At 35.3% G+C, this 25,966-nt stretch overlaps 1 protein-coding gene across 10 annotated transcripts in view; it reads left to right on the top strand.

The window, feature by feature from the left end:
- The window catches only part of UBR3 (ubiquitin protein ligase E3 component n-recognin 3), a 95,844-nt gene that overhangs the window by 49,863 nt on the left and 20,015 nt on the right, over window positions 1–25,966 (top strand). For 7 of the 10 annotated variants that reach the window (XM_085228881.1, XM_085228877.1, XM_085228880.1 and 4 more), the window contains 7 exons: window positions 2,166–2,315; window positions 2,725–2,858; window positions 5,039–5,149; window positions 6,984–7,196; window positions 7,931–8,067; window positions 11,360–11,445; window positions 20,519–20,624. In XM_085228881.1, coding sequence (XP_085085007.1) covers window positions 2,166–2,315; window positions 2,725–2,858; window positions 5,039–5,149; window positions 6,984–7,196; window positions 7,931–8,067; window positions 11,360–11,445; window positions 20,519–20,624 — 937 coding nt within the window. The remainder of the gene's footprint in view (window positions 1–2,165; window positions 2,316–2,724; window positions 2,859–5,038; window positions 5,150–6,983; window positions 7,197–7,930; window positions 8,068–11,359; window positions 11,446–20,518; window positions 20,625–25,966) is intronic. The other 3 variants (XM_085228882.1, XM_085228879.1, XM_085228878.1) reach the window with 1 other exon arrangement.

Genomic DNA, 25,966 nt, shown 5'->3' with positions numbered 1-25,966 from the left:
TGGCCTAGCACTAGGTCTAAGCAGCTGGAAGGAAATGTGCATTTGATCACTGAGTTCTGAAATTAAATTGGCCTGATTTTTGATGTGCCTTTTGTATGTAGGAAATGGAAGTGTAGATCACGCATACTGAATTGGTTTCAAATTTCTTTTATGTTTGAAGATCTGTATTTCTTTTCCTCAGGTTTAAAATGATGAATGAAGCTTAAGAATGAATGATTTGTTATCAGTAAAATGTTAGCTCATTTTAAGGACTTCTGCTGAATTGTTCAAAATCAGATTGTAGGAAAAGAATACAGTGTGGCACTTAGTAAAATATTGAATGCACGCATGTGTTTCATTTATGACATTTTAGGAAAAGATAAAAAATAAAAGGCAGCAATTCTAAGGTCATTCTCATGTCATGTAACTCTGATGTACAGGTATGTGTGAGTATGCTTTGCACAATTATGAGGTGATGCTAAATATGAAAAATAGCTTTAATGTTTCCTTTCTCATGCGTTTCAATTGCTAGAAGGTTTTCTGGTTGCTTGGACTTGAGCAATAAAAAATGTTTCAGTTGCTCTGTTTCTTTGTTCAGTGTCATTTGACTGCCACTAGATGGTGATAAATGTGTGTGCAATGTTAACAGCTGTAGGTCAAGGAAGATTGCAGTTCATTTTCATTTACATGATCCTCAATAACTGACTGAGAAATCCAAACATGCTAAAACAATGTCATTTTGATGCTGCCCTGTGAATGAGAATGTTGGAGTCTTTCATAGAAGAAAAAAAAAAACTTTTTCTGCAATGGGCTTTCAGAAGAGAGCATTCCTAAATACTGTTCTGCATGAGAACTGTTGAAAGACTGAAGGTTTTTTGGGTTCTATGTCCAGCACCTTTGCCTCCTTAGGGAGATGAAGCACATGGCTGAAGGTTAGCAGGAAGTTTTTCTTTGGAAAACTTACTGGGCAAGAACAAAAAAGCATGTACGTTCATATTCCATGTGTTCCTGAGGGATTAGGAGAGAATCACATAGTCCTAAGGTGCTTTTCTTCCAAACAAAAAAGTAATTCTTCGCTTTATTTCTAGATGTTTTCGGTGGAGACAATCTCAAGCAGATCTTGGCACATCCTATTTGTATGCAGTCTGCAGAAATGACTTCTGTACTTTTCTCTGGCCATGCATAAAGTTTCACTTGAACTAAGCTTAAGAAATTAGGAATGTGTGAGAATTGTTAATTAAAGAATTTTCATTGTGTCTCCAAATATAATCTTCCTCCACTTAACTTTGGTGGCATAATCTGATGGAACACAGCCCTGCAGGACCTGTGGTAACCGGCCCTGCTTTGGGACTGTTGAACTAGAGGATCCCCAGAGGTCTATGTCTTTGGCCCATCTGTGATATTAAATCAGCTGTACAAATGTCATAATATTCCTTCCATTTTGGTTAACGCTGTACCCTCCTCTGCTTCTAAAACCTGTTTACCATTGCTTGTCAGGTGGGCTAAGTCGTATCGCTTGCAATTGCTTCAGTACTCTGAAGCTGATCTTTAGCCTTGTATGTTTGTCTGTGCCTCTAGGAAATCACAATGTAGAAATTTTAGATAGCAAATTTAAAATTATCCATTAACTTATATAGCTTAACAACATATTACTTAGTTAATGCATTCCAAATTTTTGAAGACTGTCCAATTCTCATTTAAAAAGAAAAATAATTTTGTGTTTCCTTAAACTATGTTTATCTTGAATGACTGGCAATTAAAATTGATGACCCAATCTCCATGCGAGTTGTCTCTGCATCTTTAAAATTGTTACTCTAGATTTACTCTGACAATAATTAGATGGAAATAGTTACAAGGATCTCCAGTTTTAGCAGAGATTCTGTATTTGTTTACCCTTCATCTCAATGTATTTAGAATTTTTGGGATAGTATCTAATTGAATAGAAGTTGCATCTTAGTTTTATAGATGTTTTAAAAAGATGAAGTTTAATACAGAAGTCTTGAATATGGGAAAAGTGTATTTTCCTGTGTAGGTCTCTTTCTACCTTAAAGAGCAAGGTTTGTTTCAAGTAGCCTTCAATATTTTTGTTCTAGATTTAACTGAAGAAATCATTTTGGCATGTTCTTCACTACATCAGTGCAAGTGCAATTGGATTTCTTTCCCTTGGTTTTCTTTTCCCTTTTTAGAATCACCAGATGCTGATATTGCCATGGAGATAGCTACATCAGAACAGCATGTTTCTGAGGCAATATATGATTGTGTTATTTGTGGACAAAGTGGGCCTTCTACTGAAGACAGACCTACAGGGCTGGTTGTACTATTACAAGCATCTTCAGGTATGAACGTGTGATTTACGAGATAAGCAGTGATTCTACAGCCTTTAAAATGAATGCATAAATATTGAGTATCATGAAGTGTGGAAAGACAATGAATCTTTTTGAGGGTACTGGTAAATTTTAAATGTTTGGAAGAGTTGAACAGTTTTAATTCCTTCATAATTTCTACAAACCCCGAAGTATATATAGGAAATAAGTTGCAGAAGAAAGAGAAAAGAAAATAGCTGTGTGTGTATACAATTGCAGTGCAAAAGCACTGCTTTCAGTATTAGTTTTTTAGAAATGTTTTTTTACTGTCTTATTTCAACAGAACACATTGTAGCTGTGAGCTAGAGTATTCCTGTTTGTTTTCTTTATTCTTTGGTCTATAGTTATTCATTGCATTCTTTATTGTTCTTATTCTGTATAGTGTTGGGTCAATGCCGCAATAGCACTGAGCCAAAGAAACTGCCAACTACTGAGGAGGAGCAGATATACCCTTGGGATACCTGTGCAGCACTGCATGATGTGAGGCTTACAACTTTACAGCGATACTTTAAAGATGTAAGTATTTCACTTGATTGAAACTACCACTTAAGAAATTAGTTGTGTGAAAAGGTAAATGAAAATACAACAGAGTCCTCCTTGTAGCTTCATTTTTACACTTAGTGAACACTTTGTCCTGTTGCAATAGTTCATGTTTACATTTGATAGGGTCCTTATTTTCATATGATGTGTAGCTTTTCCCTAGCTATGTTTTTGGCATAAGTAACTACCATATCTACGGAAGTATATTTATTAAATATCTCTGCAGGTACTGTCTAGAAGAGAATATTTGACATTTTAGCGTGACCACATAATTGAGATGCATTTTTGCTGTCTTCAGTATTGTTTTCAAAACACTGGCTTTCTTCTGGCCATTCTGTGAACTCAGTCAAGGAATTACTGTTGGTAATAAGTAGTTCAGCAGGAGAGAGAAAATGGAAAGAACTGTTTTGACCTGCAATAGTTTTCTGAACCGCCATAGAGAAAGTGAAGATGAGTGAACGGAAAGGAGGGGCCAGCAGAAGAAAGTCCTGTTCTGCTATATCCTGAATATTGCACAAAATTACTGAAGTTCAGATGTGCATTCATTGATACATTGTCTGTTTTGAAGTCTATTAGGTGTTCCAAGGAGAGTTCTGCTTTGCTTCATGAAGCTAAAAGCAGTACATTACGATTTCTCATACTTAATTTTGACAGCCAATTCTTGTTACTTAACAGGACTCGTTCACTGTTAGACCTTTATGGAAATGCTGCCTGTTATTTTCCTTGCTACTGTATAAAACAGCTGTGTAAGACAATATAATTTTGTCATGAGGTATCATTCAGGAGGAGGAGGTGTATCCTATGATGTGCTAGCTCTTGGGCTGGTCTAACCAAATAAGCATTTCAAAGCTTAGATACTGGCTTTAAAGAGAAAAAAGAAATTGCATTTTTCCACTTCTGTTCAGTAACATTAACAGCAGACTAGTCTAAGATACGCTATAATGCAGTGAGCAAATGCATCCTGCTTTCAAAAATTTCAGTCATTAACATTATTTGAATTAAGCTGTTTCTACTTTCAAGTTTCTAGGTCAGTACTAAAATATGTCTCTGCGTGAAAGAATTAATCCTTAAATTACTTCTGGCATAAAAATGGAAACATCTGATAGTGTCTTGAGTGGCATGTTCAGCTGAGCTAAGCGTTAAAAGTCCTTTGTTTATCATCTGTGTCCTTCCCAGTGAGTGTCCTTCCTCTAACAACAGATTTCCAAGCAAAAATTTCTTGCCTCCTGATAGGAACACTTTTAGTTATGAAACATATTATAGCTTATTCTACCTACAAAGGGAAAAAATAGGAAAAAGTTGTATTCTATATACAAACTAGGTAGCTGTAAATCGTTTTGTCTTGTTTAAATGTATAATTGGAATTTCAATCTGTCTATGAAATTATTTATTGGGGAATCAGAGATTAGTTATAATCAATAATTAGGTTGACTATATCTATATAGTTTGCAAGCATATTTTCAAGAATTTCTTATTGTAAGCCTGCCAATGATGACTGTTTTTTCAGTTCATTACTTTTTCAAGAACTACCAATTGCTTAAGTTTGAAATGTGGGCTGTTAAGTGCAATATTTAAGTAAGGTTCATGTTTTCAAAACATTCCTAGTATAAAACCTAATTCACTAAACCTAGTAACACATGATTGCCTGTATGATGTATTATTGGCAGTGTTGTTTAACAACTTATTAAAAAAAAAAAGACACTGAATTTTAATAACAGATTGGTGTTCAGTTATATAACTGAGTTAGTTATTACATTTATTATATAAAAAAGCTAAATAAAATCCATTGCAGGAGCACGTTGCTATTGTACGTGAGAAAGCTAGGCTTGTGACTGGAATAGGTGGTAGAAGTATAGAGCTTTTCTCATAATGTACTGCAAGAAATTCTTTGTAGAGGTCATTGTCTTAAGTGATGAGAACTACCGAAATTTAACTGAAGTGATGAGCTCTGTTGGAAAGAATAACATTATGGCAGACATGTGAGTTATATAGTATAAGTAGATACCTTATGAAAATATGTATATTTTTATTTCCATAATATATATCTTCTAAATTATGTTGTTATTTGCATGCAGTGTTGTTTTTTAATTGTAAAATATGCTGTGGTGAATATCTTTTATAACCTTTATACGTATTTTATTTATTTATTTGTTTAGAGTTCCTGCCTGCAAGCAGTCTCAATAGGCTGGGAAGGAGGTGTTTATGTACAAACCTGTGGTCACACTTTGCACATTGATTGTCATAAATCTTACATGGAATCTTTACGGGTAAGTAAAACTGCAGATTGTCTTTTTCACTTGGATCTATATAGTTCTCAATAAATTCAATTGGATTTATGCTGTCCAATTCAGAGAAAAATGACTTGGTACTTATGTTTTGCATCAATGGACAAGTTGCTTTTATTACCATACCAAACTGTAGATTTCTTATTACCCCTTGAAGTTACTAACGAAAGTACTTTGTTTTATAACTTATTTAGATATATCAGGAAATAATGCTTGACTAAAGTAACACTGTCATTAAGTGAAATCCATGTTGTTTCTTTTTTTTCTGACTTGCATGTTCACTTAGTGCATTTTTCATGTTTTCTTTCATTTCTGTTGAATAGATTCCTATTTTGGTGTTTTATCTGTAGTAGAAATTACCCAGGAATTGAAGAAAAAAGATGTATTTCAAAAGCATAAACTTATTAATGTCAAAACTGAATTTTCATATATGGTCTGAGAAAATGGGATGATGTTTCTATTTAAGTTGCTGGCCTCTTTTTGCAGCCCAATTGCAGATCTTAGTGGCACTCTAGAATGTTACTAGAAAAAGAACAGTGGTAGGACGTCATCAGATTAAGCAATTATTTATTTCTGTATTATTTAGTGCAATAAAATAAGGACTAACTTATTATTTTTTTTCCAATGTGGAACTGCTTTTTTATTGAAAAGTATTTATGTGATAATTCCTTAGTTTTGTTTTGTTCATAGCTTTTCTCAAAATAGAAACAAAGTTTATGACAACATTCTGTAGTTAACTATCAGCATTGTTCATCAAGTGAAATTCACCTTTAGAGGAGCTGGAGTCTGAGGCACCTTTGGATTCGATAATGAATTGTTCTTTTTCATTTAACTGTAAAGATACCTCTAGGGATAATTGTGTCATCAAGATAATTAAGTAAAATTTGGACTTTCACTGTAGAATCTCACTTCACAGAATTTTAGAAAAGTAACCTTTTTCATCATGTAGATACTGAATTTCCTTTCCTGATGGCTTCTTACCTAAACACCAAAGAAAATTTTACTCCATCTCATTCAAGACTTATGGATTGAATTTTTGGCCCTAGTTTCTATCACAGCTAGCTGGATTAGCATGTAATAATTCTGGTGTTTGTAGCATTCCTAGTACCCAAATGATTTATAGACTTCGTGTTTATGTGGATAAATACAGTCGGATCGAAGATCAGCATCCAGAAAAGCATGTGTAAGTTCAGAATGTCTTAGCACTGGGGCCAATTGCTTGATATTTAAGTTTTAGTTGGACTTGATTTAACTGTTCTCTTCCGCCAAGGGCGGGAAGCCTTCAGTATCATTTGTCAGCAGTGGGAGTACCCTGAAGGTGGCTGCACTTCCCAAAGAGATACTTCTCTTTTTATCCTTCATGATAATCAATTGTTGGTGGGTTTTTTTTTTTTTTTTTCCATGCTACTCTCCAGTGGCTACTTAAGTTTCTTGGTTTGTGTTTACTCAAACATATTTAAGTACTTTGTGACTGAAAATGAAACTATCTTTTGACAAATGAAAAGATGTTATGAAAGGAATATCAAACTTGGTGGGAAGTATCAGAGACAACACACATGAGTTGTTCAAAGTACCACACTGAAGTATTTCGTATTTTATTATTTATTTTATTGTAAACATTGAGGAGTACTTAAAATTAGAAATATTAGTTGAGTTAGAGGATTGCAGCAGTCTGTAGTAGAGCTTTACACTTGATTGAGTGAGAATTATTTTTTCTTTACAGTTTTTTGTTTGAGTTTCTGTTAGTCAATACACCTAGAACTACAGTGTCTAATCTTGAGCAAATTTCAGCTACATCTTCTTTATTTTCTTTCAGAATGACCAGGTCCTCCAGGGTTTTTCAGTCGACAAAGGGGAATTTACTTGTCCTCTCTGTAGGCAGTTTGCTAACAGCGTTCTTCCTTGTTATCCTGGAAACAATGTGGAAAGAAGCCTTTGGCAAAGTCATAGTAACAAGTGCATGCAAGATCTTGTACAGGAAGTGGAAGATCTTCAAGAACAGCTGGGAACTTTCCCAGTAAGCATCAGTGTAAGGCAGAAAGATCCTTGTTAATTTGCCTCTATGTATCGGTTTTTACCTTATATTGTATTTGTGACCTCTTAGAAATGCAACAAAATGGGAAGCTTCATTTTCTTTTTATATGGAAGATAACATTATTTCATTGTTTAATCAAAATGTTTCAAGCACTTGCAGCATTTATTGGATTGTTCGCTAGAGTAAGCCATTAAAAAAAAAAAAGCAAAAATGTGATTTGTTATTTTTTGTGGATTACATTTTCACTTATCTCCATAGTAATTTACATGGAACTGAGTCATATAATATTAAATTCATTTGTCATTTCTTTACACTATCAAAATATTAATATCCTTCTGACTGGAAACTGTTAAAAGAATGTTAAGAGCAATTTAAGATGTGGATTATTTGTACTTGGAGTGTAGTTTACCAGATGTCCACATATTGCAAAGCTTCACAAGACCTTTTTTTTTTTAAAGTCTTCCAGTCTTGATGGAGGTGTGTTATTTTCATGTCTTTGTGCGATGCAGATATGTCTGAAATAATGCAAGGTGCAGAATCTCACTGCTTGCACTGTTCTCAGAGTCAGAAAAACCTGTAACATTCTGTGAGACAGAATATTGACTTTTAATGCCTGTTTTTACATAACTGTGAATGTATTCATATAAACATGAAAGTACCAAACTTTGTGATCTGCTGTTGAACTTCTTTGGGTAAAACTAAGTAAACTTTTGTGTCCTTGTTCATAGTCTGAAACAAACCTCAGTAAAGAAATGGAATCTGTAATGAAAGACATAAAAAGTACCACACAGAAGAAGTATACAGATTATAGCAAGAGTCCTGGATCCCCTGACAATGACTTTCTATTCATGTATTCAGTAGCCAGGTGAGTATGCTTTTTTAATTTTATTATATGTTCATTGCTAATGGTATTACCAAACAAGTTTTCTTCTTGTAAGTAAATACATTTTAAAAAGTATTGCGTGCTCTCCACAAAGCACTTTTTGAGCACTTAGTGCATCAAGATTTGGTTTTCTGATTTTCATATGCAGGCATGCACAAGATGGAGTGATGCATCTCTCTGCTCATTTTTAGTATATGCAGTGGAGTACAAAACATGGAGACCATCTTGTCTGCTGCTTATCTTGTTTGTTTTTTTTTGTTTAAGGCTTTGCTTTTTTTTTTTTTTTGGCTGAATTTATTTTGTTCCTTCCTTTCCAAGCTGTTAAATCTTCTTTGCTGTTATTCAGAGCATTAGATTATTTCTGTATCACTGCTGTATTGATGCTTTTTAAATCATGAGATGTTTTTAATCTCTCCATCAGACATTAGTTTTCTTTACTTAATTGGGGCTCACAGAAGGAGCCTTTCCTACATCAGCAGCTGGAGTTTTCATATGATTAACATTTATTTTTTTTCTAGAAAGTTTCGAAACTACCAGTGTTTTTCTGGGCTATGTGATTCCACACATACTGCTGTCAGTATCACAGCCACAGCCAGGGGAGCCAAGAGAAGGAAATGGTTCTTGCTCTGGCTGTGCTGTTAATTTTAATATGCTCTGAATAGTTAAACTTTTCGGACTTACCGTTACACAAGGCTTTCTCAGAAGATGATGCTGAAATTAACCAAATAATTTTCTAGATCCCGACTTTCCTATTTCCTGCAGAGAATATGCAAGAAAGCACGTGATATAATCCAGTAGCATTTCTATTTTTAGTTCTTTGTACTCTTCCTGATACAGGGTAAAGAAACAGGCAGTATCTGCATACTGCTTGTTTCCTTGATACATTCTTTCTTTCATGAAAGCCCACAAAGAGACATGAAGGTGAGCTATTTTTTTTTAATTAGGAGTCTGCACAACTTAGCAAAATCTGTTTTCTCAGTTTTTTTTTTCTATGGGTAAGAAGATAAAGCCACTGTTCTACAAAATTCTTTGTTTCAGTGAATGGCGCAAATAATTTTTTTAGATAGAGGAAACTGTCACTTGTATAGATTTTTATCCTGTTTTCTTCCTGTTGAGGGGGCTGAGGTGGAACAGTGGAACACAGATGTCTCTGAAATATCCTTTGTTATCAGATACCAGATATCTATGAGTGATAACAGATATCAGTTTTTCTTCTTTGAGAGAGCTCTGTATCCCTTCAGTAGAGAGTAGGTGGTATGCAAGTTTTTATTACCAGATTCCCTAGGCAAAATGGAGCTCGAATAGGCAGAAGATACACTAGTTCTTCTCAAAAGTGCCTGGGGCCGTGTCTGATGTAGACCATCTTACAGGGAGATGTGTTTCAGTTTAACAGAAGATGCTTTTCCTATTGTGTGCTATTCCATCAAGGCTTCAGTGTGTCTCAAAGGAGCTAAGGAAAGAGGAAAGGCTAATATTTAGCTTTTCATGAAAGCTGAACTATGAGCTCCGGCTTTTGAGGAGCTTGGGGCAGTGGAGAAATGAGAATTAGTATGCCATGTGTGAGGAAGTATTTGATTCCAGAAATATCTCTGTACATTACATAGAGTGAAGAATACATGAAGAAGGGTTTCTTCAGAAAAACTTCTTTCTTAGTTTTGTTTTGTCAGAGTACGTATGTCTTGGTGAATGGAAAATTGAACATACTGGATCTAAAAGTGTTCTTATTCATAGAGGTAGTGCCTTTTGACTTAATTTTTTTAAAAATGCTTTAATGGGAAACTGTCATTACTTTTGTTCTCCAAATTAGTTATCAAAAGATTTCTATAAATCAAACATACTGGTTTCATTTATATTCCAATGATGAACTGGCACGTACTGATGTACAGTTGCTATTTTGTCTACTAATATGAAATCCCTGCTTCCTTGCTGGTAGATTTTTAGAAGTTCAGTGAGCACTGCAAATCGCCTGAAGAGTGGAAAATTCCCCTGTCACACAGATGCCCTTATCAGCAGCAACCAGATGGAGCTCTGAGCAGGCACATTATCAATGTTAAATTGCCTTTTTTCTGAGTAGAGAGGATTAAAGCATTCCTTCAGAAATGGGTGGCATAAGCTGCAAACTTAGGCACAGTAATATTCTGAAATGTTACTATTTTAAAAACATATGAAAGTGTCTTAATAAACACTGCATATCAATAATATATTGTTCTTTCAAACTGATGGTACTGAAATTTAATGAAATATTTTAAATAGTTATCCTTTGGTTTCTTCATAAATGTGTATGCACGGGGGGGGGGATGTTCTAAGTTAAATATATTATGCATATAATTTTTGAATAGATTCTAATGTGTATTCTATCATGTTGTATTGAAAATAAAGTTGTTTGATTTTATTTAAAGGACTAAAACTGAGCTTTGCGTTTTGTATTAAATAAGCAAAATAACATTTCAGAAGGACAGACTTATTCATTCCTTCCTTCTAATTAAAGGAATGTATGTTGATTTGTTAAAACAGCCTATAAGAGAGCATAATGCAAATTGTTTGCTCCAAGTCTTGAGGGTAAAAGATAATGCAGTACCAAAACATCCAATTCCAAAATCAAACAAAGCTATTGAATACGGCTTAAACAATTGATGCCTAAGTATCAGATTACAATAATATGGAGAAAGCAAGCGTCAATGTGGCATGGAGAGATTTAGTGACAGCTCCTGTGTCATACTAATGAGCTGCATGAATACCAGCGTTTTGTTCAGAATTAACCTCTAATGCTTTTATTAAGTAACTTATCAGCAAAGATCAGTACTTCCATTATAATCTAAGCTGTTTTCATACTTAGCGACTTGATGGTGTACTTGTTGTACTGGCTTTTTGTTTAAAGCAAAACAAAAGCCCAGCCTTTAAAGAGAGCACTTCTCAGGCATATCTGATTGACTGAAATTTAACAAAGCTGTGCATTTTCTTTTCAAAATTGCACATAAATTCCCTTATTTTCAGGGAGTTGTGTGGGCAGAAGCTTCCATATTAAGAGAGTCGTGATTGAGAAATAAATAAAAGTTAATATGGAACTTATTAATTGAACCACTTTATATTACGTATGGCAGTATCTTGATAATGTTTGCTTTATCCTGAGACATATTTTGACAGTATCCAAAACTAAATATAAGTTCACAGCATTCTTGAAATTAGTATGTACACTGGGAGTCTGGGGTGACTCTCTCATGTCTCTAAAAGTCTGTAGAATGCTATTCCAACACTGTTAACGTTTTTCACGCAGAACAAATCTGGAACTCGAACTTGTCCATCGAGGAGGCAATCTGTGCTCAGGAGGTGCAAGCACAGCTGGGAAAAGATCATGTTTAAGTAAGTCTTGTTTTTTTGAAGTGCAATACTGATTATGAGAAGACTGAACAAAATGTCTATTTCTTTTTTAAAGTAACATTAACTTTCTTCTTTGAAGAACTTTTCTTCTGCTACAGCAGGTCTTTATTTTTGTTACAATTTGAGAAATCTGAAGTGTAGTTTTCGCAAGTGATTTGTTAGAGCTATTCATGTATTGCAAGTGTAATCCATTTAGAAAGCAGTTGTCACAGTGTCCATGTAGTACTTTCTAATTATTTCATGTTTTTATAAGCTACTATAGTAAGTATTTTAAGGATGAAGCAGAACTTGTGTACAAAGCAGGAAAACTTTGTTTCACTCTTGCAATTGCTATTAGTAGTTATATATACATATATATACATGTCTTTTTTTCCTTTGAGTGCTAACATAGCTCATCATAGCAACAGGTTTCTAAAGATGGTGTCTCCCATTTTAGCTTCTGTAGCTCTTTAACTGATGGGAGAATTTTGCAACTTTTTTTTAATAGAATCTCTCAAATTTTTATTGTTCTTAAAACTTCAATAAGCAGCAAATAAAGCATTTGTAGTTGACAGATGTAATTTATTTTCTTAACATAAAATCTCTTTTACTGGGATGTGAACTATTAGGAATGGATTTTTTTTTTTTTTTTTTTTTTTTGGTCAGGAAAAATTGGAAAGCCTGAAAGAATACTACTGCTAATAACACTTATTTGAATTGAGCTTATGTTGCTGCAGCAGTAGGAGATTTAGTACTAAAAATGCCAGAAAACTTGGGTCCATCTCTGCCTTTTGACGTTATCTCTAGACAGTGCTTTCCTCACCATTTGAGGTGATGAGCCATCAAATAAATCCTATCATGTACTGGTGTTCGCTGTGTCTACGCTAGACCAGGAGCCTTCTGTTACCGCTAGCAAAGGGAGTTCAGATTATTTCATTAAGTGAAATCAATAGGATAATGTTTTGCTCATTGCTTTAGCACCAAATAATGTCATCAGGTTTTTAAAAGGGCATGACTTTACAGAAAATGGTGGAACTATGAGAGGACTGGACAGCTTCTTCAGTGTATGCCTATATAGCTCCATTGTTTCTGTTTGAACTGTATCAATTGATGCCAAGGGAAGAACTACCTCAAAGTAAAAAATAAATTCCACTAAGCTGAAGGCGTGGTAGCTGACTGTAAGTGGTTTATGCAATACATAATTCTTTCTGCACCATCCCTTCAACCTCACCTTGCGTAAAGAAGGGCTTTTAAGTACTTCTATCCTACTTTAAAAGGAGCATACTATTAGCTGACAACTAGTGAAAAGATCAGTCAGGATTTTATATATGTATCTGTATCTCAAGTCTTGAAATGCATGTAGAACGTGTTTGTCATTGGAAATGTTTGTTTTTGGGGAATTACCAAATTGGGAATTGTATGTGGAGAATGCATCTTCACTGGAGAGTTACATTATGCTGGATAAGGATTTAAACGGGACAAATCATGTCTAAGTACATATATTAGACTTTCCTATTTTCCAGCACTTCTAATATTTTGCCAGTAACATTGTATGTATCTTAAAGAATGAATCACTACCTGTTCATTAGAGTAGGTAACTTCCTATAAGTTTTGTTTATCCCAGTGAAATAGGTATTTTCCTCACAACTGAATAATATGGAAAGTCTTCTTAGTTAAGATTTAAATTAAGGTTTAATTAATTTTAATTTCTTACCTAAGATTTAAATAAAATTACATAAACTATTGGTTCTAAAAGTATGTATTTACAAAATATTAAATGTTTATGAAATGCATAATTCTTCAGCATTATAGAATCATAGAATCATTTGAGTTGGAAGGGACCCTTAAAGGTCAGCTAGTTCATCTCCCTGCAAATGAAAGCATGGAATTTTTGTATAGAGTGCCTCTCTTCTGTAAAAGAACAGAGCTTGAGGGAATGTTATTGATTATTGTTTTGATCGTATTGATTATTTCCTGATAAAACTTACAACTCTTTACTGTCTGGGTTTTAATACTTTCAGTTGTGATAATTCAGGCGTATTTTGATAGCAGCACTTCCAGTATTGTGACTGTGCATTAGTTGTCTATGTAAAGAATAAAATAATACAATAAGCTTCAACTTGTGAATCTTCTTCAGAATTTTTGTGTGTAGACACGGGAATATTTTCCCCCTATGATCCAATTCAAGTGTTTTCATATATTGAAACTATTATAATTTTTTTTGTTTCTTTCTTGAATTGTGTACTTCTGCTGACCAAATGTTCTGGGCAAAAACTCTGCTTTTTTCTTCCTCAGCTTTATTATTGTAAGGGTTCTAGTGTGTATCTTCTGCTGAAGAGGTAGGGACAGTATCTAAAAGCAATGCACTTGCTTTTTGCCCACTTCTGGCTATAGAGTGATATATTTTTTCATATGTAGATCTGTATCAGATGTTAGTGTAAATATCTAACTTGCTCTCAGAAAACTGAAGACAATGAAAGTGTTTGGGTGAAAGGCACATTAAATGAACGTGGTGTGCTTTAAACAGTGTGGAGACATAAATATCATCTGGTCACTGTTAAAATGTTCACATGCTGCTTTTTATGTACCGGATTAGTACTTTTTTTTAATCGTCTTGTAGTAAACTAATCATATTTAATCTTGCAATAAAATTGACTCATTTTTAATGTAAGGTTATGGGGTCCATTTAGAACAGAGCTGTACTCTTCTATTTAGTGCTAGTAATTTAGTTTTGGATGGTAATCTAAGTATGACTGATGACTGCAGAATTACTTTTCCATATATACAGCAGAGTTTGTTTCTGCAAAGCAATTATGTAATTATGTATTTTCTTCATTGCCTCTTTCATACAGTTGCATTTATGAGGGAGAAAAAGAGTGTTACTCTTCAGATATATACCTTGTATAATAAGATTTTCTTTCAGAAAGTCTTTTCTTCCAAGAGATATTCCTGGTTGGTTGGTTTCAGTTTTCACTTAGACTGTGCCTTCAATTTCTTCATTACCTTACGTGGTGAGCTAAGAATGATTGAGAAGGCTCCCACCCCCTCTAGAACATACATGCTGTTTCCTTAGTCTTGTTTGTAAGCACTGAAACTGCTTTTTTTATTTTTAAACACGGTTCATTGTATGGCAAAAATAACTTAAAATATAACCAGTTCTTCCTTTCTTATGAGGTAATGAGGTATCTCCTGTGATTAAGCACACCGCTCCGCAGTGCTCTTGTGACAACTGTAAAGTTTGGCGATTAGATGTGGCAGAACACAGCATGTTGTCCCAGATGAGCTGCTGAGCAGCAGGCATCAGCGGAGGCAGTGGGAACGAATAAGTCACGAGCTGCCTTAGTGATTGTGCCATGAGGGCAGCTGCTCTTGAGAAGTAAAATTAAGAATGATTAATGTAGATGCTTGCATTGGTGATCGAGTTTGTGTGACAAGAATGCTGAAGAAAATGTGACTGTAACAGTTCCATTTCAAGTGTATGTGTGGGAGTGTGTGTGTGTGCGTGCAGATAGGAGCACGTTACTGCACTCAAAGGACTCATAAAGGCAGAAAGTAGAGGTGTATCTTAAGGCCCTCACTGTGTTTCAAGTCTACAGCCTTGTTCTATGTTGGTTTTAGGGAATGATTATGACATATAATTATGTAATGATTGTCCAGGCTTTTCTACTTTATGATGATTGAGATCCAGTGGTTTTTGTTTTTGTTTCTGCTGTTTTGTATTTACAGAGCATCTGCAGAACACAATATTAAGGCTGAGCAATTAGTACTTCTTACCACTAATGTATATTTCTCTTTAATTTATGTAGAAATATTTCTATGTGACTTCTACTCTAGTAATTTTGCAATAGTTAGTGAGTGTTTCTGGAAAATTCTAACTAGATCTTTCTGGTTTTTGGTTACTGCTATTATTATTTCTTTTTCCCTTTGCCATAAGGATAGGTTTGGTTTTGTGTGTGTGTGTGTGTGTGTGTGTGTGTGTGTGGCTTTTTTCTTGTTGTTGTTGTTTTGTTTTACAGGAAGGATTAAATTCTCCTGTCCTCTTGCTCCAGCTTCCCTATGTGGAGCTCTTCCTCCTTACACTCCCTATAGCTCACAGAATCTGGCGTTTTGGCATCAAATGCACTAATTGGAAGAGGCATTCACTTGATGTGAATGTGGGCATCAAAAAAGTATTTGGGACTCATGTAATCGGGCCTTAAATAAAGCATCCAGGACCATTACACCTTCTGTGATGTTTCTAACCATTGAGGAGCTATAATTTCACTGATTTTTTTTTTTTAATATTATTATTTTCCTTTTTCTGTTCATTCAAAGTCTATATTTTGTATTAGTAGGTGAAATAGGTGGAATTATTTATCTCAATGATGATGTTAGTATCAGTCTAATCAGTACTTTTGTTGTTTTTCTGAGCAATTTTCTTGATGTTTTGAGCATTTTCTAAAGTGTTCATGATGTTTTTGTACGTCTGCTCCATCTGTATCAGTATTTTTAACCACCTCAACTGTAATATCTGCCTCCATTTTGACAATATGGCCAGTTCACATGAATATAGTTTGTTCCTCTAGGAATTAAAATCAATGCCATCATGAATTGCTCAGCACAACAATCCTTCTTCCTATAATATACTAATGCAAATATGTTTGCAGATAGTGCTCTCCAGTCACTGAAAGAAAAAAAAAAAAAGTTGTTTTCAGGAATACTTTTTATATATATAATTTAGAGGCATCCATTCCTTCTAACTTTGATACAGCAGTTCTTCTCACAAACGAATGATCCCAATTATTTGTGTAAAAAAAAAAAAAAAAAAAAAGTTAATATCTGGCATTCATATTTGGTATGAGAGTGGTAAAGAGTGAGGTACCTCCTATATAAGGAAAAAAGCATTCTATTGCTAAAGTAGATTTCATACACTGGTAAGTTTAATATAGAGAATGATTAGTTGCTTCATCAGTAATTAAGACTTCAGATTTAGGCTTTTCTTAACTTTCACATTTCTTTTCTTCACTGATTCCGACCTACTGGATTATTGATGAGTGGAAAGATGCTATCAGCAGATCTTTGCAGCTGCTATTACTAAGTAGACCACACAAAAACTCTACAAGAAGAAAAAAATTCTTCAATTCCCATGTTAACAATCAATTCCTATATGCTTCTATCATGTGCTTTTTGTTGTGACCATGACAGTTGCAGTGGTGGTTGTGGATGAAGAAGTGCTCTGAGTCTAGTAAGATCTTCACACAGCAGTTGACACAAGGCTGATTTCTGTACCCCTTGTGGTGAACTGCTTTACTGCTGCATTTCAAATGCAAATACTCATTTTTGGAAATAAGAAAGAAAGGATTGGACCAAAATAGCAAAGTGGAGATATTCATGTAGTCAGGATGTGTTATTTAGATCCATCTAAAACACAATTTCGGAATAAACATGCCATCTAGACTTCTGCAACCAAAACAAGGTCAAGTAATAGTTAATTTTCATATTTACTACAGCACACTGTTATACATTGAAGTGATGTTAATGACAGATAAAAATCTGATTTCAACTTTGTTCATGAGAGATTTTACTTTATGGTCAAGAGACTGGAAAAAAGAGAAGAAAATAAATTACAGCAAAAAACAAAACCAAAAACAAACAAACAAACCAAATAGAAATTTGAGATCACTTTGGCAAAGACCAAACCAAGATTACTAGTGAGCCCAGAACTTGCTGCTGTATTCAACTTTGTGAATGACTCCTGTTGTCAGTTCAGCATGGCATTGTTATAAATTCTGCCATTCATCTGTCAAATCCACATTTGGTCATCTCTGAATTTAACTTTGTCTTGTGTTGTGCGTGCCAGGATTGACATGAAAAGAGCTATGAAATCCCCCTTTTTTATAGACTCCTGCTTGCAGAGTGTTTTTAAGAACTCTGTCAACATTTGTGAAATCAGCATGCTTTAATATTGAAAACAGTAAGCAAAACAACTACAGGTGCTAGTGTAGGCAGTGTGGATATATAGACAAAATATTCATTATTCTTTTTATGAGAGGGGAAATGTTTGAATGCGTTCTCTAATAAATTCAACCCCAGTGCAAAGATGGTACTTTAATAAAAGGCACTAATTCCAATTCATTTCATTGCTTCTCTCTTACAACACTGGTAAGTTTGGGAAGTAGAGCTGGTAAAAGAAGAGCTTAAAAAAAAAAAAAAAAAGTACCAAGAGCAGCAGCATATGGAACAATAGCTTTATTTTTCTGATTTTAGGAATGGAATTAGGAAAGGCTAAAATGAATCAGAGCTAACACTGCTGTCTAACTGAATATTTTTCTACTCTGCTTCAATGAGAATGTTCCTTGGAAGATGGAGCCAGTCCTTCCCAATTATGAAGATCTTCTAGAGAATCAGCCATGATGTGTTGGGAATGCCAGGAGGCAGGGATGTCATGTGCGTTGTGACCTTGCTTTCTGTTCCCCCAAAGGCTGGGCTGGGTTGTTCATGAGCCCTTGCCACCTTCCTGCTGTGCTGATATTTGTTGTGGGTGGGTTGTGTTGTTGTTGTTGTTTTTAAAGAGAGAAAACGTAAGTTTATTTTAAAACTTCTAAGCAGCACATCAGGAAAAGGGAGAACATTCTGTTATTTTATGTCTACATTTCAGAGTGAAATATTTACATGAATACATAAGAAGAAAACCTCTGGTGTTTCTGTGGTCTATGGCAGATTTCTGCCAGTCTTATAAGCACAAGACACTTATCAGGTACACTGAGCACAAAAAAGTTGCCTCTTCTAAATTCTCAGTGCTCTGGTGATGTCTTTTTGCTTTCCACAACTGCACTGTAGGTGCTGGTAAATTTGAGGTGAAGCAGTGGAATTCAGTCAATTAGTAAATAAATGAAATAAAACACTATGCAAAATGAGAGTATGTAACTAAGCACTTACCATGAACTGTAAACCATGGCATGATCTTAAAACATGCTGTAACTCTTCTGTCAAATATCAGTTGATGTATCCTCATGCTGTGACATAAAATAGAAGAGTGTTTATGAAGAAATAAACCTTTGTGTCTTCCTCTGGGCAATCCTTAACTTCAAGTACTTCTTGCAGTTCTTGTGAGGAATGCGAATGCCGGAGGAGCAGACAGATGAGATGTGTGGGTGCACAGAGGCAGGCTCTCCAGCAGTGCTGCCATGGGTGGAAGCGGGGTTCCTTTGGTACCTGGGCTCAGAGCTGGCTGAGTCATGTCGCACTGACTTGGAGACTATCACAGTATTAAGTCATTTCGTACGAAATGCTTTGTGAAAGGTCACCATGTCTTACTACTTCCAGCTTTACACTTACATGCTATGCAATGCGTAGTAAAGCAGCAATGGCTGCCTTGTCACGTATGAAAAATCTTGTAAACTTGCTAACCTCAATGTTTCTGTTCAGATTCATTTGATGTTACAATGTGTCTTGACTCTATAATGTTACCTGCTTGGAGGTTACAGATGCATTCTCTCCTTCTAGGGTTTGATACTTGCCTGTTTCATTTTGCGTTAGTGGAGTCTCAGGAAGGTAGCTATTAAAGGACAAGAGGGTTGATTAATTATGCTAAGTATTTTATTTTTTGCATGGTTGTCCCTTTCTGCCTGAAGTTAGGAGTGTTTTGGAAAAAGCTGGCGTTCATTTTCAAAGCACAGAGACAAGAGGTTAGGAATGAATGCTTTCATGGCTCTCATTCTAAACAAAAATAAACGAACCATTTATAGATTTATGAAACATCAGTATAATTTCAGGGTTTTGAAGTCTGTCAGCAAAGCAGTGTTTTGCAAGAATCTCTTGCCAGGAGAAAAGATGACTTATTTTGTCCTCATTGACTGCTTTTATTCAGAAAGCAGGTGACAGCAATCAATTCCAATGCCATCTACATCTCCAATTATTTTGCAAACCCCAGGAGCTAATTACAGCCCTCAGGCTCTGACAGTCAGCTGACTTCATCATGCGACTTTTTTGGCAATTGCATCCCTCTGAGTAATTGTCTATTTGTGGAAAATAAATTAATAGCTGCTATTTCTACTTAAAAGAGCGGACCTGTGAGAGAGTGTGTAGGTTGAGCAAGTGGGCTGTAGAGAAGGGAGGGAGATTAAGAGAGTGGGAGGCAAAGGGATTAGTTGAAAGAATAAGAATCTTGGGAAGGGGAGGGCGGAGGAGGGGGGGAGGGAAACGTGTCAAGATACTGTGGCAAAAAAGTGAAAATGAAAGATATGGAGAGAAAGGAAGCAGTCTCCTATAAGAGTGAACAGGAGAAACAGAAAGCAAGGCGTAGCGTGGCAGGAAGAAAAACTTGAGCAAAATCATGGAAAATAATACTTTGAGATATGACTTTGCTATATGTTTTGCCCAGATTGTGACTGTGTTGTAAGCACAGAGAAAGAATTGACATCTGACATTCTTATTGTACATAGCTCTCTGAAAATGCTGTCTGCATAAATTGTGCTTGTCTTCTTGGCTTTAGAGGAGTAGATTGGATTTTGTCTATAGTTGTGTTGATCAATAAAAAGAGAATTTTTATTTTCACTTTCTGTCTGCAGCGATTTGAAAGCTGTGCATTTTAATACATGGTACTGCAATAATGTGTATGAATAATTAAGTACACTTCCTTTTTTTTTTCAAAAGCATCTGGAATTGCTTTGCAGATAATATTTTTTACACAATGACTGTACAGGTGTTTTTGAAAACTATCAACAAACTTTGCTGCAGGTTATATACAGATCTCTTCCATTGTGAACGCTGTTGCTGTTTTAGTGTCTCTGTGATGTGAAGATGATCTGTTTGTGTTCCAAAAGTTATCTACAAAATAATCTTAAGAAGGACAGAGGAATAATAACCTTCAAGAACGAAAGACTAGAGCAATCCTGCTACAAGGCAGCATTTCCAGAAACGTTTTAGGTTAATTTCAGATATGTTGAACACAGAAATTCCATATGAGAGAAAAGAATAAAAGCCTTTTGTGTTAGCAGTATATCTGTTTTTAAGAACATAAGTGATGGCAACTTCATGTGAAATACTTCATATTATTGTGTATAATAATCAGGAGTTTGTCTTCTCCACCCCTCAGATCAGCTGTTCCATGTGTTGGCCATGCACATGCGCCTCTACAGTATTGACTCTGCATACAATCCTTGGAGGAAGCTAACCCAGACGATGCAAGATAAAAATTCAGAGCAAGTATTTTAATTTAACAAATACCAGTTTTATTTTATTTTATTAACAAAGCATTCTTTCAGCAGAGTTTTGAGTAACTTTCTGTCTTAGTTTAAATTCTTTTGAGGTAGGCTTATGAATTTAACATCTGAAATTGTGTGTATATCTTTGTAATAATATATCTTACAATTTCTTCTACATAAAATCACACTTTCCAGTTTTTAGTTAAAACTTAAATATATCATTTTCAAGCTTAAATACATGCGGATTTCTGGCTGTTGGGTAAGTGGATTGATGTACTTCTTGGTATGGATGCTGGACAAAACTTATGTTGATACTAAATTCATAAAGCTGTTACAGAAATGACATAAGTAGGCCTAATACAAGTGAGAAATAATTCTATTGTAAGTTAAAAGTTTCATCATGCTTCTTATTTTAAACAAATTATTCACCTGAGTCTGATTTTATAACATTAAGCTTGTGGAGGTGTACAAGGATTAACAGTACAATGCATAGAGCAATGTATCTGTCCAATATAAGGACTAGTCTTAACTTTACATTAGATCCTTTGCTTTTCAGATTCTACCTTGACAAGGAGTGGAAAAATCATGTATTACAACCTTCTTTCTTTCCTAAAATGAGACTCTTTACTTTGAATTCTGTCCTTAGCCTTAACATCGCAGGAGGAAAGTAATATTTCTTTTAAATCCCAGAACCTTGCTCAAGTTCTTCAGAGCTACAATCTCCACTTTATAGCTTGAAACAATGTTGAAAGCAGTCCTTTTATTTCCTGTCCAATTGCATGTTTTTTGGTGTGTTTCTAGGATCCTGAAGTGAAGAGCATCATCAGATTTCAAACTTTAATTTAGGATAGCAATGTAGCAATTCTATTGTACAAATGAGGAAAAAAGTCCTGAAACATTTGTGTTTGCTTTTAATTGAGATTTTACTGTTGGGTTTCTTGGTTCTAGACCTTCTTTGCTATCAGTGTTAGATCATTGCAGTAAGAATTTCTGTTAATTAAATCTAATTAATCTACCAGTAAACCAGTAAGAATCTGAAAACCCATCTTATTCAACATACATTCAAGCCTCTTTTTAACTTTGTTTTCATACAGTTCTGCTCTGACCTATATTGAACAGTAGAACAAGGTTAATAAATTTGGAGTATGGTTGCTGAGTTATATCAGGCAAAATTAAGACCATTTTGATCGACTATTTGCAGAGTGGCTGTGGAACTGATCTTGCATTTCTGATTTTGGTGTTTGAAGAGCTTGCTGGCTTTGGAAATGTTAACAGAGGGTCTGTTTTTTCTGTATGTCTTCCAAAACAGCAACTTGCTTCACTTTTAGAGACTTGGTGGAATTCATCATGCATTGATTACATCAAAGTTAGATTGTTGCAGGTAAAATATAGTTAAGTAAGTTTGTATTTAGTTAGATATTTCTGTATTTAGAAATGAATGGTAATATGGAACATAACAGTACGCTTTCGTAGTATGTGTTGGGAATGCATTTGAGCACTTCTCCTGTTTTCTGCACTGGTTTTCAGGAGATCTCATGATAAGCTTGTAGATGTAGGTTTGTGACTATAAAGTCTGAAAAGAGTTAGGAAGCTTTACTTGAGAGATCACTTTACTAGTAAATAGTTACTGTGCAGATGCACAGATGCAATCTAACTGTATTTCCTTCATTTCTTGGTACATTTACTATCTTATTCTGCAGACCCCAAAAAGCTTGCAGAAAAAAGAGATTCATGGATTATTTGAGACTTTATTTATGATACAGATTAAAACATGAGATATCTGTTATGGTATTTTAGAAATCTGAAGTAGTAATTAAACTTCAAGATGGCATTCTTGTGAATGATCTAATTGCACACTTCTCAGTGTCTAGGCATTTTGAGAGATCCAGAATCGTGTATACAGGAAAGAGCATTTGGAGCAATTAGAAGGAAATACATTGCTGTAAACTGGAGAAGTTTACGAAAGTGGTGGGAGATCTAAAATGTAGATAGCACTTCGCCATTTTGAGGCTAACCAAGTAATCTAAATTGTCAACCTGACCAGTGCTTTAAGGCTAAGTAAAGCTCTTAGGAAAAAAATATCAGCAAGAGGAAAATGTCTGTATGATCTGACAATCATCACTGTCATTGGTTCCAAACAGTGCAATGTCAAGAAAGTCTAAGGAGCAAAGTAAATTTAAACCAGATTCATTAATTTACCTCACAAAGAAACTTTATTTTTCTTTTTTCTTATTTATTAAGTTGAAAATCTTGAAGTGTAAGCTTCTCCTTCATAATAAAGATTTCTACCTACACACTATATTTTCTCTTTATTTCTTACTTATATCTCAGCTGAAAGTAATTTTTCAAACAGGTTAGTTGCATCATTGTTTATTTCACAGTCACAGAATTGCAGGGGCTGGAAGAGACTTCTAGAGGTAGAGCCCACCCCCTGCTAAAGCAGGTTCCTTACAGTAGGTCAAACAGGTAGGTGTCCAGATGAGTCTATCTCCAGAGCAGGAGACTCCAGAACTTCTCAGGGGGATCAGGGCAGCCTGTTCCACTTTTCTGTCACTCTGACAGGAAACAAGTTCTTCCTGGCGTTAGTATGGAATTTCTTGTATTCCAGTCTGTCCGCAACCCCTTGTTCTATTACATACATGTTTACTGTTAAAAATACCCATATATAGCTAACATTTTTTAGCTTGGTTATCCACAGCTGTCATAATTCACATATTGTGCCTTAGATTTCGTGTGTCAGGAAGAACTGTTTGAAGTAATTTGTAAAGACTTGAAGAATTGCTGTGCTACACTTCCATAAGTCTCTGTTTTTGCCAAGTGTCAGCTAGCTGTACCTCGTTCACACTGTAGTTGAAAATAGCAGCTGAGAAGGAAGAGAGGAAGTAGTTCATGCAGTGACACCAAGGGTAAAGGAGAAATTAAAGGTGTTTTTGGACGAGAAGATACTGTATGAAAAAGGGCGTTAATGTAAGCTGTTGGAAGGAAGAAGAGGGGAATAAAAATGTAAAGCTAAATCTGATGAACTGTGAAACTCCTGAGAATAGATGGAGTTAGTGCTGGATTTTTCACACCATGGTATAGTGGATTCTTTCTCTTGTGTGGCTCATTCAGTGAAATGTAATATATGCTTGGTCCCACAGACTGTGCATAAGCAAATTGTTGTGTTAGGGATGGATTTGGTTTCAATGATGATCAAATAACCCAACTATTGTGCTGTGAGGAATAATAGCTTCTGGCAGGGGACAATGAAGCTGGAGCAGCTGGAGGCAATAATTACTAGACCCAGATGTGAATTCAATGGACTAGTCCAAATAGCCAGAATTTCAGGAATGGCAAACCTGAAATAAAAGGATATGTATTTCTTTAAACGTACATCTCAATGAGGGATTTTCTTTTTTGTTTGTGTTGACGAAGAGCATGTACTAGCAAGAACGATTTGGTAAAGCATTAACAGTCTTTGCACTACAAGCCATTGGGAAGTGAATGGGAACTTCACACGATGAACTGAAATCCTGAAATATACTAAGTTGTTTTTACTAAAGTGTTTTGTTGTTGTTCTAAGCTTGATTGATTCAGTGATTGCTTATAATATTGTACCAGGCAATGAACTGCAGCATGGAGATGAGACCTGATCAACTCTGCTTGGGAAACTAACACTGCCATCACAAAAACTGTTGTGAGATGGGAAGAATAAAACTTTCTGTGAAGATAGAGGATAGGATGATGAGTTCAGTTAAGGTTTGTGCGAGAGATGGTATTACGCAGCCTGTTCATTATTGTCTGCGACAGATTTCAGTGAACAGACAATTCTGCCTCAAACCCCAGTGACTCAGTTCATGTTAAGGCAGTTTCAGCAGTAGCTCACAGTCTTCAGCTGTTTTGATGTAACTTGAGCATGCTGCGTCTTGAACCAAGTCAATGAATTCATCTGTTTTTAGAAAGGTTATTTTTGATGTGTTTGGCAGTGGGAGACAGAGGAGTGCCAGGGGCACAGTGGTGAAAAGGAGAATGGGAAATGTCTGATTCAGTACTGTCAGTGAAATCCCATGTTGTGTAATGAGAAAAACTGCCTTGCTGAATGATCTGCTGTGACACAGCAACAGCTAAGAATTGTGATCATATCCTGGAGTCTAGCCAGAATAAATATTAGAATTCTACCTTCTAATTATTAATATCAGGAGCTGTGTATTACTCTGACCTTTCCGCAGGCTGGGATTTGCAGGCTGCATCTCACATTATACAGAATTAAAAATATATAAATTTGCTCTCATTGATGAAGCCTTTGTTCAGCTTTGTCCTTATCCCTGTGTCCTGGGCTTTCTGTTTCTGGCAGTTTCTACAGTTAGTAGAGGCCTAAGGTTAATTCAAAGCTTCCACTTTATTGAATTTTTAACTTTGTAATCAGTTGATGTTAGTATCAAACAAAACTGAAGTCTCTGTAGCTGAGAGAAGAGGGAAAGGAGAGGTTATATGTAAGGAAAAGCGTGCCTGTTTGGATGTAGAGTGTAGAGTTGAGATGCTGCTTGTTTCACAGCAGAACAGTCTTTTCTTCCTCTGTATCCATTCCCAAAGAAGTGACTCTATCATTGTGCTGTCAGCATATAGACAGCTCTGATATTGGGTCAGAAGGACGTGCAGCCCGATTTCCTTGGACTGGAGCAGAGGTCAGTTCCAGAGAAAATTGAACAATGCATTTTTTTTATTTTGGTGTGTTTGTATTTCATTGTGCAGTTCATTTCCCCACCTCTTCTTATTTTTAAAAGGACACAGATTACAACTGCAACTGGATTCATTTTACATTACTTTGGTCCCATCTGAAATTATACTTCCTTTCATTTTGTTCACTGCTTCTGTGGCAGAAGTTTTTGTACAGTCAGATTTACCAAGGTTTCCCTGTGCACTGGGTATTATAAGCAGATGAGTAATTTCCGTACTCTAAGCATATTTCACAAATTCAGTTTGTATCATAATGAAGAACTTGCATTGGCTCTTGAATGACAGAGCAGTTTTTAAGTGCTTAATGTGGTGCTGTGCTTGATATAAACTGAAGCAGCTTATGTAAAACGTTGACATTTAATGTGACTTGACTTCTCCAATTTATATGAAATGAATAAATTAGGCAATTCGTTTTTTTCCTGCACGTAAAAATAAGTTCATTTATTTTTAATGTTAGCAGTCAATCACAGTATTATGTATATAGAGAAGTTTTGCCTAATTTTGTCAGACTAGGTATTTGTCCTCATTGTTATGTGACTGTTAAATTATACTCATGCTCTTTACTACAAGGATATCAATTATTCAACTAAACATGACCAGAAAGTTGATATCTTAACCTTATT

The sequence above is a fragment of the Meleagris gallopavo genome, chromosome 7 (genome assembly GCF_905368555.1).
Source record: "Meleagris gallopavo chromosome 7, MGAL_WU_HG_1.1, whole genome shotgun sequence".
NCBI lineage: Eukaryota > Metazoa > Chordata > Aves > Galliformes > Phasianidae > Meleagris > Meleagris gallopavo.
The sequence above is the reverse complement of the archived record's forward strand: the minus strand, read 5'-3'. Positions and strand labels throughout refer to the sequence as shown.